At 39.2% G+C, this 21,171-nt stretch overlaps 1 protein-coding gene across 4 annotated transcripts in view; it reads right to left on the reverse strand.

Annotated features, from left to right (window-relative positions):
• Positions 1 to 21,171, reverse strand: part of fstl4 (follistatin-like 4) — a 258,262-nt gene that overhangs the window by 98,171 nt on the left and 138,920 nt on the right. For all 4 annotated transcript variants that reach the window (XM_019272616.2, XM_019272621.2, XM_019272610.2 and 1 more), the window contains one exon: positions 9,291 to 9,533. In XM_019272616.2, the coding sequence (XP_019128161.1) occupies positions 9,291 to 9,533 (243 nt within the window). The remainder of the gene's footprint in view (positions 1 to 9,290; positions 9,534 to 21,171) is intronic.

The following is a 21,171-nucleotide window of genomic DNA, read 5'->3' on the forward strand; positions in this document are numbered from 1 at the left end:
ATACATACACATACATACATACATACACACACACACACATACTTTTTTTTGTTTGTTTATTTATTTCTACCCAGGGTCACTTTGCCACTAGGTGAGATGCTAGTATTTTTATTTTTTATTTTTCCAGGCTCACACTCTACTTAAGCTCTGAACCAATTTAACACAGGCCGGGGAATGTAGAGAGAAGCTTGACAGAGTCACTCAAATCCCCGTCTGCACCATATTGGGAGCATAGTGAGAGAAAAATGAGGGCGAAAGATAGAGGAGGGGAAAGTGGTCTATAAGGGGGAAGTGAAAGGCGGGGTGCAGAGGGAAAGAAATAGATCTGCATGGAGACGGAGAGACAGCAGTGTGTTTCCATCTTCGAAAAAAGGCTGTTTACTACCAAGGAAGAGTTGCCTGAAAAACATTACACGCATTACTTGATTGCCGCCTAAAATACTATTGCAGTGAGAGATGTTCAAATGTTATTACTGGACTCTGGAAACTTTGCTTACCAGATGTATTTTTGTCAAAGTTGTGTCCAGAGGCACTGGCAGCCATATGCATTTTCCTTTTACATAGCCATTAAACTGATGAAAGAATTGTCAACTGCAGGGGATGGGCCAAATGTATTCATTCGTCACTTTCTAATTTCTAAAGTTGTTTAGAGGCATTTGCCAACAACTTTTAAAAAGTGAAGTTGTGAACAGTAATAAAAGTAGACCATATCGATGAAGAGCTCCAAAAATTATGCAGTGCCACCTGTTAATTTAACAAGAGACGAGACTGAATACCAAAATGGCTTTCCCTAAACAATGTTAACATCAGGGATCTGTTAATTACTTCAATAACAGAGAAAGAGGGTGTGTGTGTGTGTGTGTGTGTGTGTGTGTGTGTGTGTGTGTGTGTTAGAGATATTAAAAGAGAAATAAAGAAATTGAATCCCAATTGGCACCGTAATTTCAATTTATTCACTCATATCCCACATTTCAATTCTCTATATATAAATGAAAATCCTAGGCAACATTTGTTAAAAGCTAAAGCCGTGCAGTCGATCCAAGGGGACCATTGTGGTGCCGCGGAGTACAGCTCATCACTGAAAAGGCAAAGTGATAGGCAGTGCCAGTGTTGTGACAAGCATGTCAAAATCTTTTAGGCATGAATAAACATTTTCTTTCAGAACAGATTATTTTGTTTTTGTCATGACATAAGTGCCGTGTCGTCGTGTGTGTGTGTGTGTGTGTGTGTGTGTGTGTTTTTTGCTGTTTCTATGTTTGTGTATGTGTATCTGTGTGTAGACCAAGAAAAGGATGAGTAGGCAGTCTATGTACGAGAGGTGAAGAATAAAAGAAGAAAAAGCAGTATGCTGTGAGAGAAGAAAGCTACTGGGATGTGAATGAGAATCAGGACACGATTTCAAACTTCTGCAATTTCAACAATGATACATTTAAGATGCAGCTTAAATGCCTTTAAAAGGGTCTTCAGGAATCAAAGGGGATTTACAAACAAAGCTCCATATCAAATGCTTTGCTATTACAGAAACTCAAAATCTGCCTTCAAAATCTACTCTACTTGTCAGAACAGAAATAAATATACAATAATAAAAAAATAAAAAGAAACTTTGGCTTCTTCATAACTCTGCTAGAGACCGCTAACTAATTACAATCATCAGTTTGCGTAGCCAAATATGACAAATGAAGCCAAATCATTAATTATTATCGTTTTGTGACTGGGAGCAATCTAATTAAAATATTACAAAATGTCACTTACCAGTGACAACAACCAACTGTTGTTCATGTGAAAATAAATTGCGGTGGAAACTTGATTCCCAAGTGTGAATAATACATGCAACATGTAATGAAATATTTCAAAAGTTCCATTATATTACTGCTCAATCATTCCTTGTGTGAAGAAATTGTACAAATGGTAAAGCAGGGTAGATTTCAGGAACTCCTAAAACTACTCTTATGTTTGCTGAAACACCGTGTGACGTGCAGCCTGTTCAACATACACGCTACTGTCTATCCATAGCTGATAGGAAAACATCATTATTTTGGTGCAGTATCCTTGACGATGTCCCCCAACCACAACAGCGGGGTACATCAAAAGAGTGCTTTCTATTTTCATAGGGGAGACTGATGTTTATGAGGCAGGGGACCAGAGCCGGACCAGGGGACATCTCTATCTGGGACAGGGCATCCATTTCATACAGCAAATACTTCCACCGTAATGAATCTGTGGGGAGGAAATCAACTTAATGTGTTAAGACCCACGTGACCATTGGGAAGAGAAAATGAGGAGAAAGGTGTTGGGGAAAAAAAAAAAAAACTTGAAAAGAAAGATGGGGATGGTTGAACTGCTCGTTAATAAGCCCACTGTAACAAATAAAGGCCTGTCAGGGGAGGCCTAGAGGGTATTAGGTGTGTGTTTGTGTGCGAGTGCGGACGTGTCACACCTGGTAGCCCAGCCTGACTTTAGTCCTTATTAACCTAACAGAGAGTTGGACGGCAACTTCTGATCTAATGGTTTGTTATGTGACCTGGACAACTTTACACCCCTGCTGAAACAGTTTAGCTAAATTGTGAACATTTATAAAATGTGTCATTGTGATGTGGCTCTGAATGGTGTCGCTTCATAGGGTGCAGGAGAATGAATTGGGGTAATTTTACGGGCATTAAAAAGTTTGCACAACTCAAGCAGGTCATGCAATGACCCTATTTTTTTAAATCTATATTACACACACACACACACACACACACACACACACACACACACACACACTATATACACAGTATATACACAAATAGAACATAAAAAATAATCTAAAGTGCATTTTTTTGTGATAGATACATCTGTGATAGGCCAATATGAGGCTAAGGTTATAATTATAATGTTGATTTCAGTTTTTCTGAAAAAAAAAAAAAAAAAACTAAAAAAAAACCCTAAAAACTACTTAATTTCAAATGGGAAACTAGCAGAATTGCAACCCACTTTGGTGACAGAGTACCTTCAAAAGTACAACGTACAACAAAAGTCTGGCATGTCTATGAAAGTACACAAACTATTTAAATCTTTTAAATCCTAGGAGATATTCGCATAGAAGAAAGTGTGAAGCAATAAATAAATAAATTAAAAAACAAAAATCATGAACATCCTGCAAGTGACCATACATGGTTGGCATAAGCATCTTGCTGTGACCTTATTCAGCCTCTGTGTACACAAGTAAAGCTGCAGGGCTAGAGCTCACGCCAAAGTTAGCCCTCCTTATCAGAGCCGTGTGTTTGTGTGACTGAGTTAATGGTCTCAGTCACAGGAGGGGGCAGAGGGTTAGCGAGCAATAAGATGGACGGCAGAGGCAGAGTGCTGCCACGGGCTACACAGAGGGTGAAGAGCAAAAGACGAGGCGGGCAGCTTTGATGGCTAATGCAATAACCAGCTGCCACCAAAAGCGGTGGGATGAAGTAATCAAAATGGTTGAGGCGGTTCTGAAAGAGACATGGCATACAATGATGGATGAGGGATTGAGGGAGGAACAAGAGAGAAAGGAAGTCTTAGGGACACTGTACCTGTCGTGTTTGTTGAATTTTGGTTACAAAACTAAGGACTAAGACATCAATCAATCGGGACGCTTAAGTATCCAAGGTGCAAGGGACGTTTTCAAATTTCTTGTTTTATCTGGTCTAAAGCCCAAAAATATGTATCACTATCATATAGTCATAGAAAATTCACTGGCTGGTAGATGTACAGCCAATTACAAGAAGTCACAGGACAGGGGATGGTTGTCCAGATGGATGGATGAATGGATCAGTGCCCTGTCTTAACTGAAGCAAAGTTTGCTCTGAGCCTGGGGAAACTCGTGACTAATTCCTGTCTGGCGGATGGCACCCCATCACCCGTCTGATCCGGGAGTCAACAGTACAACACTTGTCCCTAATGAAGTGGCCATAGGGGGATACATTAAAGACCCCCCTGCTGAGTGCCATACGTGACCCAATGGAAACAGATGTCTCTTTAGTCTGCCTTTGCTGGAGCTTCCTACTCATCAAGAAGATCAAAGTGATGAATAAACTCTGTTAGTTCTTTTTCAAATGGTTTTAAAGGGATGGGGTTGTTCTCAAAGCCAGGGTCAGAAGCGGGTCAAGAAAAGAGAACGCATCCGTGCTTGTGAGGCTAATTTCACAAATTAGCAGATTAGGGACTCAAATAACCTTCCATAACTTGCTATCTATTATCTATCTATATAAAAAGTTTAAACAATATTGCATTTTATTCTACTCGATTTCAAGTGTGACTTCCTCAGAATAATCTGGTTGGTGTTCACGTTTAGGCAACTAAAACTACTTGGTTGAGGTCATGGAAAGTTGGCTGTCATAACTATATGAAGGGTCAAATTGAATCAAAGATTTCAATGTTTAAGTAAATGCAGACAATACACAGCAACTCATCTAGTACCACGACCTTCAACTACTCTGCAAAAAAACCTATTATGTTTAAAGTATTTCAAAGTTTTAACAGAGGCCTGATGTTATCAAGAAGTCAATTTCATTTTAAAAGCTTCCAACATGTTTCTGTTGACATGTAATCTCCTTTGTCTTGATGATTCAGGGAAATACAAAGGGAGAACAATATGACGGACAATATACAGATTTCCATACATGGTTAAGTCTGAAGAGTCAAGGAGTGGTACCGTCTCTCTATTAAAAAGGTATTATCATTTTTATGGCATCGATTATTTGCTGTGGGGTGTCATTTTTCACATGGTGAAAAAAAACAGACGACATCCTCAAGGAAAAGCAGTTTTATGACTTTTGGCAATTAAAATCTAAATGGATTATTAGGTTTGAGTGCAGCTGGCATATCAGTCTTTTTTATTGACAATGTGCCCTTTCTGAAGCCATTTGGGGTCAAATAACATTTAAATAAAGCTGTTTATCAATTTGTCTTTCTTGAGTAGACATGCTGACTTTCACTTGAGTGTTAGACCTTTGTAGTTTTAATGATTCTTTAGGCTTAAGACTTATTTTGTAAAGTGGATATCTTAAGCTAGCTCAGAGTAATGCTTTAAGAGCTGAAATGAATAGAACAGCATTGAACTAACCTCTTTATCCTATTTTGGTTCTTAACACTGTTGTGTCTCTTGTATTACTGTGTTACAGTTAACAATTTACTTGGGAATGTGTCATTTTAGAAGTGTTTTTCCTCTTCCATTCTTATTTTAATGTTATTCTACTATGTGCATTCATTGTTAAGTCTTTATGGATTAAAGTAAAAAAAAAAGGATTCCGTGTAAACACAGAGAAGCCAGTGACAGGACATAACAAAGAGCCCCAACCAGAGGTTTAGTCATCTTTTTCACCTCTCCTGCCTGTCACAAACCACAAAAACATTTCCAACCACTAAAGAGTATTCCATTGCTATCAGGTCAGAAGCAGGCTGCAACCTCCTTCAAGCTTCAAAAAATATCTGTGAACCCATATTACCCATACATAGTGGAGTGGTAAATTTCCTCATCTCTGTGACCATGTTTGTCTCAAAACATCTCCTTTGTTTCTCCCCATTGGCTGAGAGAAAAAAAGTTCTAAAATAATACAATGTAATTAAAAACATAAAACTAAAGTTCTCTCCCTGGAAAAAAAAAAAAAAGGTCAACTCTTTCTATAAAGCTCATATAAAAACATCTGATGTTGCATACTACATACAGTATACACTAAACTAAAGTAATAAAATAAAAAGAAAACAACAACTAAGTATTAAAATGCAACCATGCCTAACACAGCCTGCCTGCATATAAGCTTAGTTTTATCTTCAAATTTTTTGGTCCTTTATTGTCAGTCATCAATTGCAGTTTACTTGAAAGGATATTTCTTCATACAACACTTTGTCAGACCCCAATATACATACAGACTGTGGAATTTACAAAACACAGCAGCTACAGAGTGCAATTCATATTTTAGATGAGTGGGAGTGTGAATGACAGATGTTATTCTACAGCTTTTGGACAGCAGCAAGCTGACCTAAGTCAGATGCCAAAAGTGACCTGGTGAAAGGACAGTGACAGAGGAGGTTGTAATGATGTGCTGACCCATTCAAACCTTTATGATAACGAAAACCTTAAATCGATTCGGTAGCCAGTGAAGGGAGGTCAGCACAATAGTGTGTTTCCTCTTTCTTTTGCCAAATTCTGAGAGTTTGGACTGGCTGGGCATAATGCATTACAATAATCCAGATATGATGAGACGAAAGCCTGCATAAGTTGCCAAATTCGAGACTGGGACTTTGACCATAGCCCTAAGCTGAAGGAAATTGGCTTTCACAGCAAAGCTTTTAGGTTTTATCAAATTTGAAAGCACAAAACGCCCGAAAGATTTTTTACATGCTAAATGCTAAGTTGTTTGCAGCTAAAATGTCTTGCAATCCAGTATTCAATACACTCTAGACTTTAAAAAGCAGGCTGTAAAATATATAATCAAGACAAACAACCAAAAAAAAACAAAAGAAAGGAAGAAAAAAATCAATTTGGTCAAAAGGAGTGAGAAAATTTAGTTAAACCTACTCTTTACTCAATTTGTTTCAAAGGGAGACACAGCACTGCAAGGGAACAACAATACAGCATTCAGTGAGTAATACCCGTTTGTGCAACAAATATTGTTGTGTTATGCCGCTGCAATTACTCAGGCAGATCGATTTTATGTTGACTTATCTGATAATTATACACCTAAGTACTGTAGCATCTGCTAGGTGAAATACTGCCACAAACTCCTTTCATATGGCAATGAGGAAAAGGCATCGAGATGGCTTATTGTGCAGTGGCTGATACTACAGTTTAAATGAGTTACACAGGCTTTTAACCAGGATGTGTTGTTATTTGCACAGTCAGGATGCAGTCAGGGAAACAAAGGTGGAATAAGACCACCAACAGGCCAGCAGGGATGCTAGAAACAACTTAACCACTGCACCACATCTCCAGTTCCTCTGCGGTTTATACAGAAAAAACAAAAAACAAAACAATAATTGTGAATAATGACTTCAGTGCAGCACTGCGAGATATGCTTCCCATGATGTCTTTGTATGTCAGGTGCAATAATTACTTCCCAATTACACACACACACACACACACACACACACACACACACACACACACACACACACACACACACGGTGATTCCCATGACATCTGACTGATTTCCAACATTTTCCATCCTCCTGCTGGTTTGCATTCAGACGTCTCAAGTTTAAGCCTAATGTGCCGACTGAACATCCCTAATGTGGATTAGCTATGCATGGTGGTGTCTGCCAGGGATCCTTCCCTTCCTAATGCGATATGACTAAGAGTGCTCCAGTGTTTGCGCGAGTGTGTGTTTTTGCACTGCGTTGACATGAAACCATGCACTCTAAATAACTATAGCCTTAGTTTCTATTTTAACATCAACACCCTGGAGGATTACAAAGATGTTTAATACTAGTCTGACCTGAAAAACAAAATTTAAAGAGCAGGAGATGCCAACAGGTACAAATGCATGCTTGCAGTATTTGAAATAAAGTGTGTGTGTGCGTGTGTGTGTGTGTGTGTGTAAATATTTGAAAACTACTAGAGCTACCTACTTAGCCCTGTCGAAGTCATGATAAAGCGTCTAGGCTACTCATTGGATAATGATGCTGACTCTTGATACTGAGAGTGCACTTTTGCTAAAGAGTTAGTCAAGGAGTAAAGATTCTAATGATTTTCTATATAACTGGTGATACACAGTAACCTTATGGAGATGTGTGCATGCCTGGGTACTGATGTAAAAGTAGTAGAGGGGAGGAATAACTCAAAATCTGAAGTACATAAGTTTCCATGAGCACTGACTGAAGATCTGGTTCATGAAACACAAATTTTAAATTCTTGGATGAAATCACAGCAAGAAAAGCGTGTTAATGACACTGCTCTAATGATGTTTACCTTCTAAATGAACACTCAACATTAAAATAATGCAAGTAGATTGAGCATTAATTCAGCTTTAAGGGTGCCACTATAAATGATTTAGATGCCGGTGTTTGTGATTAGGACCAACTGCTAAGTAAGAATATTGACTTGAATTGAAAGGAGCGGGATTACAGCAGCGGAGCACGCAGAGGAGATAATTACAGCACATGATAAAAATGCTTAGTGTCTGAGTGCCAATGTCAGCGCTTAGCTATCGTTTCCCAGACAAACATGACCCTGAGCCACAGCCTTCAGTACCAAACTACAAATTATTTTATTGTTTCATTCATCTCATTTGAATGGGTTGCTGACAAAAACAGCATGACTTCCATAGTGATTGATGCTTGTGACAAGAGCCTGACAGTGGCAACGTGTTACAAAACAATTGCTTTTCTTTGTCTGTACATCTCTCATCTTTTCTGTATAAATGTTTCAGCATCAAACTAAAGTCAAAGCATCGGTGCAGCCTGCAGAGTATACCTCACAGTTCTTCTTCACTCTGTTCTCTGTTCACACTGTTCCCACTGCAAAAAGTTTAAAAATCTAAATGATGTGTAATAATTCTTAATGTCTGTTTGTTATTAAGAAGAAGATTAAGAATTTTCTTAAAAGGTCTGTGTGTCAGATTTAAGAGGATCTATTTATAGAATAGAAATAAAATTACCAGAAATATAATATAATATGCATGAATATATTTTCATTCGTCGTCACCGTTGTTTCCCGTTAATGCTAGGAAGGAGTGGGTGAGGTGAGTTGGTTGCAATTTGCACCACTAGATGTCACTAAATCCTACACACTGCTCCTCTAAATCCCAGTTAGCATATCTGTCCATGAAACAGCTGGAGTTATTTCATATCAGCTCAATACAAAAATATTAATTCATTAATACAAATGAATATTTTTCCAACTATTTGGATTAAAAGTTGGCTTTAATCAACCCACATTCATTTTGGACCAACGGTAAACAAACCAACAAGGAAACAAACATAAGCAACTTAAATTGGGCTATTTGGAAATAAATTACAAAAACTACCTTAAAAAAGGTTTCTCCTCCTCAGCAAAAGAGATTTCAACCACTCCTGTAATGCAAGCCTAATAGCAGAATACGTCTTGTGACAAAACTGTGGGATCCCACCTGCACTAATCACATCTTGGGCATGACATCCAGACTTCCTCTGTGTCATTAATTAATCCTAATTATGACAAAGTAACCCAGTTAATTGACTTTTTGGACATGGCAGTGCTAGTACCTACAAATAACCTGTTGAATTAAGTCTTTTCTTTTTTCTTTTTACAGTGTGCAGCAGCTTTCTGCAGTGTCAGTGCATCAGTGAAGTCGTACCTTTGAAGAAGCAGTCCTTGCTGTGCACCACATAGATCCGTCTCCTCTCCAGACAGGCAGTGCGGTAAACCTCGCAGTGGTTTTCATAGAACCTGCCGTCTGAGCCGCACACTGGCACAAAGGAGGGCCGGCATTTTTCCTGGCAAACACACTCAGCACGGCCGGATTCTGCCATCAAGACACACTGTCGACCCCGTCCACAGTAGGTCCTCCGACAGGGACCTCCATCTGGGTCAGAAAGGGCTGGAAGAACAAGAGTGGGAGAAAAGGATTTATTTAGGAAGAAAAAGACTGTGAAGTTTATAAGGCAAGTTCATAAAACTTTTTAATATCTACAGTTTTACTTGTCCTTTTTACTTGTCCTTTTTACTCTCTGAAACAGTTACAAAGATAGGTATAAGATAGGGATCAGCTGAAGTTGTATGCATCAGCAAAGATCACAATTTTTTGGAAACAGAACAGTGTTGTGACCTTGCTGATTTATATTCAGCAGACTCACCCTATTTAACAATAAAATAATGGTGTGTAGTACAGTGCTGGGTTGGTTTTGCCAGTCCGGTGTACGTGCTTAAGCTGGTCTGATTTTGTGCAATTCTACTGAATGGGCATTTGTCATTAGGAGCCATTCTGGCAAACTTAAGAGACGGAAAAGCTCCTCTCAGCAAGGTTAGTTATGATGGGCAGTCATTACAATACTGTGAGCTCTGTGTACAGCGCATGAAGAATAAACAGTGAGTCCAGTGTTTTTTCCTTTTTAATATAACTATTGTAACTCTGCCCTTGAAAAATAAAAATAAAACCCTACAAATCAAACAGTATTCTTATTGACACTTCTCAGTGCTCATTCACACATACTTGTGCAGTTCCCTATACAAACACACTTGAATGTGTAGGGGCACTTAAAATGTTAGTAGAGCTCACACAGTCAGCCTCACCTACTCTAGCCCTGTCAACACACAAACACACAGTCCAACATCTTCATAACAACCACTGCTCGTGCCAGCTCCTGCCCTACACACACACCAGCAGGCACAAATGTACAAGCTAAGCATCCCCATCATCACCACTCACCGCCCAGGACACTTCGCTTTTTCCTCCTGATTTAATCTATTTGCACCTAAACCAAGTCAAAAAGCTGCTGATCCAGCCAGACGCTCCAACCTTGGATTGATCCTTTCTGACTCCTTGAGCTTGACTAGGACCCCCCTCTCTTGTTGTGATCTGAGGGCTGGATTTATGGGCCCATGTGTCTTGGGGGTTATCGCAATAAAGAAATACAAGCTCAAGCAGGTACACTCAAGGGATACGGTGCCTCTAAAGCCCATTTGGCAAATGTTACTTGTAATAAATTTGACCGAATCCAAGTTGCATTCACACACCATGATCAGGAGAAAACTGAATCAATATTAGCAAACATCAACAACTCCTACGCAGGCGGCCACATAATGCTGAATTTATTGGCAGAGGAGCAAGACCAGTTCAGAGTTTATTTGCTTAAAGATGGCTGAGTATTTTTATGTGTAAATACACACAAAAACACATAACAGTTTTATTTATCTGAATTAATTTCAGTCAATTTGATTTTATTTGTTCTACAGAAGTTATTCCTGAGTTTTCTTTTTCTGAGTTCACTCTTCTTAACCCCTGAACTCGTACACAATACTTTCCATGCAGTTACAGAATATACAAATGTCAAAAACTAAGTATTGCAGCCATCACAGGCATGTGGCTTTGTGTTTATCCTCCAAACAGGCTGTTTTGAGAACAAGAGGTTTGGATATAAAAGCAAAACCTCATCCATAATTGACTCAGTTGAGTTTTAGAACCGTTTCTCTTTTTAAATTTCCAAGCATTCGGCCTTTTTTGTATTACCTTTGATGTTAACAAGCTCTTGTATTTGCCATGGAAACCAGGGCAAATATAAAGGATGTGACTGTTGGCTGCAGCAATGTGGGGAACAAATTGCACCACATGAATAAGCTCAATGGCATAGTAGAGGAAAACAACACTGAAAAATGGTGAAAATTAAATCAGAATTCAAACATTTGTAGCATTGCATTCTAGTTCCAGTTTTACACTTTGAAGGCCATTTTACCATTACAAGGAAATGAATACACACCCCAAAGGGACTTGAGGGACTGTTGATGCCGTTTTGAGGTTGAGTCAGTTAAGATGCTGAGAAGGGGTCAGTTCTATTACCCTTCTGTGGAATAAGCCTAAAAATCAGACTGACTTAACTTGAAAAAAGCCCAGACCAGGCTTTTATATTCAAACTGCTGAAAACAGAAATTGAATTTGCCTGGAGTATAATCATATCACAAGTCTCAGCATATTCAATAATAGAGGTAATGCGCTGTTGTCGGAGGACAAAAGTTTCTTAATTACATAAAGATGATTCCATGGCCAACGCACAGAGGCACACAAGCCTGCGCACACACAAAAACCATATATTAATACACTAGCACCCGCCTACTCACTTTGAGGTGCCAGTATGCAGGCAAGCATACACTCTAATGTTCAGTCACTGTCAAACACGCAACAAACACTGTGCTTGCAATGACAGGCACACTGTTAAATATAAACAGATACTGCAGAAACAATTAGTCCACCTATCAATTAGTGAACTAACATTCAACTTATCAACAATTAATTGATTGATGGTAGTAATACTAGTTACTAATTTATCAGGTTGCAAGAGTTCTCTGTAGGATTTGTTTCTTTGCTGACTATCATATTATAAATGAAAAATTTTAGGTTTTTGAACATATAATATGCATCTTTCAGTATAGTTACATGCATGCTATAGATTAAACCTTAATCAACCATCCCATAGTTGCAGCTCTACAAAACAGACACAGGCTACAGGTATGTGCTGTCTAACCCAACTTGGCCGCATTGACTACTTCTTTATCCTAATTAAGTATTCGAAATCTGCTGGAGGAGGCTGTGGGGTTGGGGGTGTGCCAGGTAACTACCCCGAGGGAAGGGGGTGGTGGTGGTAGTGGTGGTGGTGTAAGACAGACTCAATTCCTTTTTATCCAGTTTACTAATTGTTCTGTGTGTATCTGTGGGAAATGCAAAATAGCCCGGCTCCCTTGCGACCTTGCTGTTCATGTCAAGGTCGGGGACGATTACAAGATCGTTTGTATTCTCCAAGCGTGGGAGATTAAACGCTTAGCAACAACCGTCCGGCAGCAGTTACCCACCGGTGGCCGTTCTTCCTTCTTCCTCCTCTTGTTTCCTCCCTCCCTGTCTGCCTGCCTCTCCTTTCACTCCATCAGCCCTCTCGCCCTTTCCCATTTTGCTCATAGAAAAGACTACATGAACAGCAGCCTCTCAAACAAGAGAAACAATAGCGCATAAAAGTTACAACTACCATACACACACTGTCTGACATTTAGCTAAGTCCTCGTGCTTGTGCTCATCCTCGCTCTAAGTCTTTTGTCTCGCCTTCTATTGGACCATGTTGGCTGCAATTGTGGCTTGCTTAAGAGGCTAAAAGTGTCATTTGATAATCCTCCCTGTCTAAGCTGCAGACACAGTGCTTATCAATAGCTCTTACAAGTTCAGACGCTCTGTGGTCCCAAGGCTGACCATCCAGTGTCAAGCCTTGCATCCTGTTACTCCAGTGCTTTCTCTTTTATTCTTTTTTTAGATCCTCTGTCTTTTTACTCTTTATTTTTGTGTGCATGTCTATACTCCCTCTGTGTCTCTTTGTAAATTCCCGTCTGGTCATAAGCTCTACAAGGCTTCAGGGAAATTGAGACCATTGTCCACTACAGAAATTTCCAGGACATTTTTGCAAGAAGCATTGTCGATAATTGCATAGGGACATGGGGGATTTGTACAAAGTGTTAAGACCATTTTGTCTTATCTTTTTGACATTTTTTGACAGACAACAATAAGTTCCTACTTGCATTTCCTTTTATGCAAGCCTAAGTGGATGAGAGCATAACTGGAGGCACAGCATGACTGTCTGCCTGACTGTCTGCCTATTCATTCATCGAAGAGAAGCTACAATCTTGTCAGTCTCAGCGCTCACTGTATCATTGTGATGAAGCCATTGGAAATTTAAATACAGAGCGAAGCACACAATCACTATCACAATCACACACGCATTGTACAGCATGTTCATATAAAGAACACAGCGCACACAAAGACAGAAAAAGAGAAAGTCAATATATGTCACTTCACTCTGGAGGCAAAGTACTTGTCTAAACTCTTGCTCTATTTAGCAACTGAAATATGCCTCAATATATTTATACCTGAGGCTAGACTCACGAGCTCTTTAAATCCTTTTAACATTTAAAAGGCAATCACAACAAATGTATTTTGTATTTAATCCAAGTCTACAGAGGGGGAGTTTGTTTTGCTTGTTTTTGATACGTTCTCCTCAGAGAGACAGTGGGACACTGCCGAGCTTCTTACTAATTAGACTGGAAGAGCATTTGCCCTGCTGATGTGGGACTTGCTGCCTGCAGTGCTACCATGTTACAAACTGATCTGATCCATAGAAACACATAAGCTGCTGGCACAAACCCTTCAGGACATCAGTGTGACATTTACAGAAACAGAGAGCGGGCATTACTTGCCAGCAGACAACTTTTGTTAGATGTACTTTAGCCTCATCTCTGTGTCATCTTTTCATTTTACGTCGACTTTAGTTGTGTTTTAAGTACTTGTGCTTATGTATATGTATTTTGCAGCCTAAGAAAAGCTCTGTCACATATGCTGATCTTACAGATCATTCTATTTGCTCTGAAGCAGCTGTTGATAATTAAATTCAGAGACGCGCCGTCAAACACTGTATCCCCTGTGCCGTGCAATTGGACAAAGCGCTTCTGACATGCGCGCTGAGGTGGAATATCAATGGATAACAGCAGCACTTGGTGCTAGCTGAGATATGCCATGGCAAGCACACACATGGGAACAAGCTCTACATTTTGCTGCATTGTACCCAAAATGATGTTACTTTTCAGAGAACCAAACCAACTGGAATACAAATAACCAAAGAGTGAGAGATAGAATGTACTGCAGAGATTATTTTTAGTTACTTAGATATTTATATCACATCCTTCAGCTGAAGTAGAAACTGACTTAATTCACATTCTTTGACCGAGCATGTGTTTGCAAATATGATATGAAAGACACCATCATCACTGACGACCAAAATAACTACAGGGACTATTCTTTTATTGTCTTGGTTTTTGTGGTAGATAATATTTCTTTATTTTGAGTGCTTGAAGGTGAAGCTTACTGAAACCTACAAAGAATACAAACCTCACACATAACTATTTCCACAAACAAACATTTTTTTTAACTGCCAGAAAGGACGACAAATAGACTATGATCAAAACTTGCATCATTAGGGAACCCCTAAAATCCAGCAGAGTCGATGTTCACATCCCATCCAACAGTTGACAACATATTTCACAAAAAAACACCAATGTCCACCTCATGGTGGCACTAGAGGACAAGTCGGGCATTACCAAGGTCATTAAGATTCATCCTCTTGGCACAATGAACGTCTGTACACATTTTTACTGCAATACATCCAGTTGTTGTTGGGATATTTCAGTCTAGACCAAACTGGTGGACTGAGGCAGAAAGTAAACCTGACTTTGAAACATCCTGTCTCCTCCTGACTCACTCTGGGCACTAGAGACATCCACTACATGAGGTAACTTGAGAAGATAATTACATTTAACATAAACTTCATCCCAGAGCCATTTTTCTCCATTAAGTGCTGTAAATTACCCATTGCCTCCATGACCTCTTTTTAAATGGCAGGTCATTCAGTACCTTGGTGTTCACCACATGTGATTGAATGGATGGGCACTGAAGACATTTCATCAGCCAACACACAGAACACTTTTACAGATATGTGAATACAGAAAATGTACTACTGATATCTGGCATGTAGGCGTTGTCAGGTCTTCCAGCAAACTTAAGCCTACACACAGAGACTTCAGAGCGCTAGAGCCAGCCAGCAGAGACTGAAGTCATGACTGTAATGCATCAGTAAAACTGCATCCTGTTGAAAAGTATTCAGCGTATAGAGGACAAAAATCTATAAGATTAAAAAGTACTGTAGGCATACATAATGTGCTAACAATGATGCCGCACACAACAGCCCATCGGCACTTGCTTTAAACTACGGTCAAACAGAAGTAGTAGCTCTGAATTATCAGATTACTGACAATGACAAATCTATTGTTTTTTTTTGCCAACTATCACCCTTCTTTTTATACTGATTACTAGGGATGTAACGATGCATCGTGACACGATAAAAAAATCGGTACAAATGCGTTACGATTCGCACCGGTTGACAGAAAAAATGAATCCCGATTCTTCGCGAATCAGAGAGAAGTAGGATATGTTCTTTTTCTTCTTTTTTCAAATTAGAAATAGGTTACGTTATCTTGAAAAAAAGGCACTGGTTGGTGACTTATTTGTTTAACGCCAGACGTCAAGTCACGTGACTTGCGTCACTACGTAGGTACGGAGCACAGAATGAGGGAAGACATGGTAACGGTAGAAAATAGGTTTGAAATAGAGGATGCACCAAGCAGTTTTAAATCACCTGTGCGGCGGCATTTTGGATTCCCTATATACACAAATACAACCAATGAGAAATGGACAGACAAAACCAAAACAGCATGTAAATATTGCAAAAGACTGCTAACATACAGTATAGCAGCAACACAAGAAACATACAGCAGCATATTAGTCGTCACAACAGTGAGAAGCAAAGTAACGTCATGAACAAAAATTGCTTAGGGGGCAAACCATCGTGATGGGAAGCTTTGCATCTCCTCTCCCCCATAACAACGCAAGAGCGCAAGAAATTACCAGGGAAATATTTTTCATGTATTTTGTTGTTTAAGATGACCATGTAAGTTGAACTTTTTATAATGAGAACACAAACTGTTTGAGAGTTTCTGTAAAGAAAGCACATAAGATTTTTTTTTTTCTACAAATAAAAATAATTTTATTTGGTCATAATTTGTCTGTAGCTCATTTTGATTTTTTTTTTAAAAAAGTGAGAAAATCCTATCGTGAACAAAAAATCGTGTCGTGCGTTGAGTGTATCGTTACATGTCTACTGATTACAGTATGAGGAAGGGCACACACAGTAATGAGTTAAAATTAAACACTGAATCCTGAAGAGAAGAACAGAATGTACATGTCAAGTCCCTTATTAATCCCTGCTGACTCTGTTTTTCCATGTCTTGATGTTTCTTTTGCTCTTCCCCACACCTCCAGATAATTGATCTCTAAGGATAAAAATGGAAAAAGCAATCAAGTGAAATGAGGAGCTGGTCAGTGCTACTGTTTATGTGGTCTTACTGTGTTTTGTGACACATGAAATGTGGTTACTTCTTCAGTAATGAAAGTAAAAGAGGGAATTTTACTGTATAGATGTTACCAACACATTTATTTAGAACAAAATTCATGTGTGCGTTCAATCTGAGGAGACTGCAGGTAAATCTGAGAAAGGAATAAAAGTATAACACATCTGTCTAAGTAGTAAAACATAGTCAAGGAGGGTGATCCATGAATAAGGGAGGTATGGTAATGGAGGAAAAGAAAACACCAACAGGAACGGACAAAAGCATCAAACCTAGAAGTGATGTACAGAAAAAGATCAAGGATTAAGAAAGGGAAAAGGCAGATAAACAAAAGACAACCACACAAATGAATGAACAGCGAGCCTATTGATGCAAAATGTGAAAATCCTTTGAAAAAGACTTCTTTGAGACACGGTAATGGAGCGGGGCAGAAAGAAAGGCTAACTCTGCTTCTACAGAGCAGGGATATTCGCTCTTTGCCTCTGACAAAATGTCACTGGGCTCATCTGGCTGGTTCGGCTGATAGGCCTGTATTGATCTCCTGATCCTTGTGTATCTCTGCAGCCGCCCCACCGAGGGGCTCAGCTCTCTTGAAAAAGCGACCTGGGAAAGCCGGATCGCTGCTACTGTTACTGCTACCTGGGGCTACAACATGAACCAGGGGGGTCTATGGGTAATATTTTGTCTGTGCTTGGCAAAAGGCGAGGTCACAGAGCAGGGCAGGCCCAGAGGATGAAACATATACACAAAAGATGACATAATACACAGTATATAGCTTGTTTTTTTTTTTTTTTAATCTGTCTGATTCGCTGATAGGTTTAATACTTCATTCTCAGGATTTAATACCCAGCTTTGTTGAATACCTGATTCTGATTGGTCAATTACCATTCTCTATCCATTATTTCTGTAGCAGACAGTTGCTATCTGTCAGGGTTTGTTTCGCAATATACTGCCTACATATGTGGCCCCCAGTCCAACTGTTTCCTACTGGCTGGCACAAAGACTCAAGGCTGTTTTCTATATTCCTGCCAAGTTGACATTTTGCAACCACAAGCTTTTCAACCAACAACTGTGGAGTGGCAGATGTGCTGCTGTGATGACTCGTGCTGGCCATGAGGCCATGTGACCATGAGCTATGCCACATTCTATACAAATATTTCTTCACTTATTTCCATACAGTTTTTCTCCGTCACTATGGGGGCTGAAGGCAATCCAAGGACTTACTGAGCAGAATGGAAAAATACTTTTAGAAATAGTCTTAGAGAAATTAGTCATGTTCATGAAATTTAAGATTGAAAATGCAAGAATTCAGTGATTTGTGATGTTTGATGTGCAATGAATGCAACATGTTCTCGCTCAACAATTTGGGTCTGCCTACAGCGTACGACAAGGAGAGGAGAAAACTAAAGCCAGTGAAACTGAGGAAAGCATGCAAAAAGAGCTGCTGAGTCATCTGGGAGTACAAAGCTTTGACAGCACAGGGAAACTACTGTGAGACCAGAGTGAGCTAAAATTCACACTAGGCAGCCATCAGTCACATTGGTTATGGTATGACAGGTATCTGCTTCTCACTGTGGGCTGCCCTCCCCAGGGGACTGAAAATGATATGGAAGGTTGGCAGGATTTCCTCCTGTGAAAAAAAATATTTTGGATGCAGCCTCTGGGCTTTTACCAATAATTAAATATGAAGAAAAGCTGGAAATAATCATTATTTGGTAACTCAAGTCAGGGGTTCTGGCAAGTTTGGTAAATTACCATTTGCAATTACTTTAATTCTGATATTGTAAGCCACGAGGGAAGGTGCACTGATTATTATTATTTTTTTCTTCAGGTGGGTGGGAGTATATGTTGCCACTGCAACCCCACAGACAGTGTGAAAAAACATTGTCATCTTAACCGTTTTCAGAACTTAATTAAACTGCATGCTAATATGTATGAAAGATGTTTTTACATCCATATTCATATGTAGATCCAAACCTATAAATGTTTGGTTAACCATAACCATAAACAACGCATCTCACACTGAATAGAATCTGACCTGGATGTCCTGCTTTGTTCATGAAAACAAAGTTTACACTGGTTCTTTGCAGACCATCTGCTCCAACTGCAGATGGATCACAGTTCAGGAGTATACGTTTGCTGTTTTTTATACATGACATTGTGGTTGCCTGAGTGTTTACATGTCTGCATGTGCCTGTAGTAGGAAAGCAGACTTAAAAAAGCCACACACAGCTGCCTGTGATTGATCTGTAAGACTCAGAGAAGCTGGTTCACACAGTCTGCTACATTTTTTACTGAAATTTTACCACTGCTGCAGCTACAACTGAGGCTACAGCAATATACAGCTTGAGCATCAGTCCTCTTCAGCTGCCACACTCATATTTTCACATTAATGCCAGCATGGCCAAGGATGAAAAAAGCTCTCAAACATATTTTTCTGCAGTAGGTTTGAGTGAGTGTAGAGAATATAATCTCTCCTGAAAAAGAAAAAAAAAATCCCTTCACATCTAAGGAGTCTGTAGTGTACAAATGGAAAGTGTTTGAAAAAAAAGAAATGTCCCTCCAGTGGCCTATACACAAGTCTCTGGAGCCATATGATCTCAATCTTCTAGATCTAAATTAAATTTTCATCCATGTTTGTGTGTCTGCAAACGTGCATGCATGTGTGTAACAAAAAAAATCTGACTGGTGTTCCAGTCTGTTTTTTTAATAAACATTTTTACACAAAGTTCTTCCATGGCTGTAAAACCTTACCATGTTATGATCCCACAGCACTCCACCCTGTTTATTATCAACATCCGAATCCCTTCGATCCATCTTCAGCCTCTCGCTATTTATCTCTCTATTTATACATCTCTCTACAGTATATACTGTATTTCTGCTGACACCACACCTGCACCTCCCTCCCCACAGTGCTCTCAGAGAACAGAGACCAAGCGCCCCCGATGGCCTTGCTCCCACAGCCAAGATGACTAATAGCCCCCGCAGGGCGAGAGGCCACAGAAGTGAGGCGCAAAGGTGAGAGAGAGAAGATCAAGGGCTGCATTGTCTTGCACGCCTTGTAAAAGCTTCCTGTGTTGGGTGGGCTTTGGCTGCTTAAAGCTCTGTTCACACAGAGATAGTGTTGTGAACTAAATCATTTGTGTCCATTTAGGGGGGAAGAATATTACTAGGCACAACAGGATTCTTATCAAAGAGCACTGAGTCATCAGATAACGAAACATGTTTCTGAAGAACATGGGCTCCAGCATAGTTCAATGCATGGTATTAAAGACACACTGATTGGATTTCTAGTTGGCTCATTATGCATTTTGTATTTTACCTTGGCTTTCCACTAAAACTGTGACACAAATATTGGATGGCAATAATAAATAGTAAATTTCAAATACAGCACTTGGTTTAACAGATAAGGCTTTTTTTTTTTTTTTTTTTTTTTTTTATAAATAAATGAACAAAAGCATTTAAAAGTCCAAAGCCATCAGTGTCTTTTCAGCTTCCTTCCTCTGTTTACAGCACTTACTGAAGAAACAAGTCATAAATATCCATCCATTCATTTGCCATAACGTTTATCCTTATCAGGGTCACAGGGGGCTGGAGCATTGTGCGGAAGGCAGGGGAACACCCTGGACAAGTCAGCAGTTCATTACAGGGCTGACACATAAACAAACAACAATTCATGCTCGCATTCACACCTAAGGGCAATTTAAATTGGGTCATAAATATTGTTTTATTTTTGAAAATGGCTTAGCAGTTTCCTAAAATAGCTGAACACTGTGGTTTTAAACACACATTAGTTAAACCAATGTAAATAACACATTTAGTGATCTTGTGTGTATTTACAGCAGAAAAATGTGTTTGGGATGCACTCAAAATAAAGTACACTATTCATGCTGATCATCACTGATGTGTTTTTAAATTGCTTTTGGACAACAATTGAGCTCTACAGCACAGAGGAATAAGCTATATCCAACTTTGGATGAACAACAACATACTGTTGGATGAATTCAGTTGTTGGCTTTAGTCTTTTGTTTTTGTTTTTTTTGGATTTGTTGATTGGTTATTATGTAGCTTATGTGTTGCATGCTTTTATAAAATAGTGCAGTTGAAAGTTTAATGTGGGTTCTTTCAGTATAGACTTTTTTTTTTTTTAGGTTAAAATATTCAATAAGCTTTAAAAGACAATAATGGGCTACATGCACATCAAATGTACTGCTGTATGTCAGGTAAGCACTGTACCTGTAGGTGACAGGCTGCTTTCTTAAAAGTGACTTTACTTCTTGTACTGTGGCAATGACAATTACAAAAGAATGGGATGATGAAATTTGCTGCAATCACCAGCTTAAAAGTCAAGACATTACAATGGAGCGCTCAAAAATGAAAATCAAACCTGAGTTGTCAAACATAATGCAGATATTGGAGGATTTGTGTTGATGTTGGCAAAGAGGTTTCACAGTCTAATTAGAAATATTTCTACAATATCTGCAGAGTATAGTTAAGGTCAGAAAGAACACAAACTGGAACACATTACA

This window comes from Larimichthys crocea, chromosome XXII, assembly GCF_000972845.2.
Source record: "Larimichthys crocea isolate SSNF chromosome XXII, L_crocea_2.0, whole genome shotgun sequence".
NCBI lineage: Eukaryota > Metazoa > Chordata > Actinopteri > Sciaenidae > Larimichthys > Larimichthys crocea.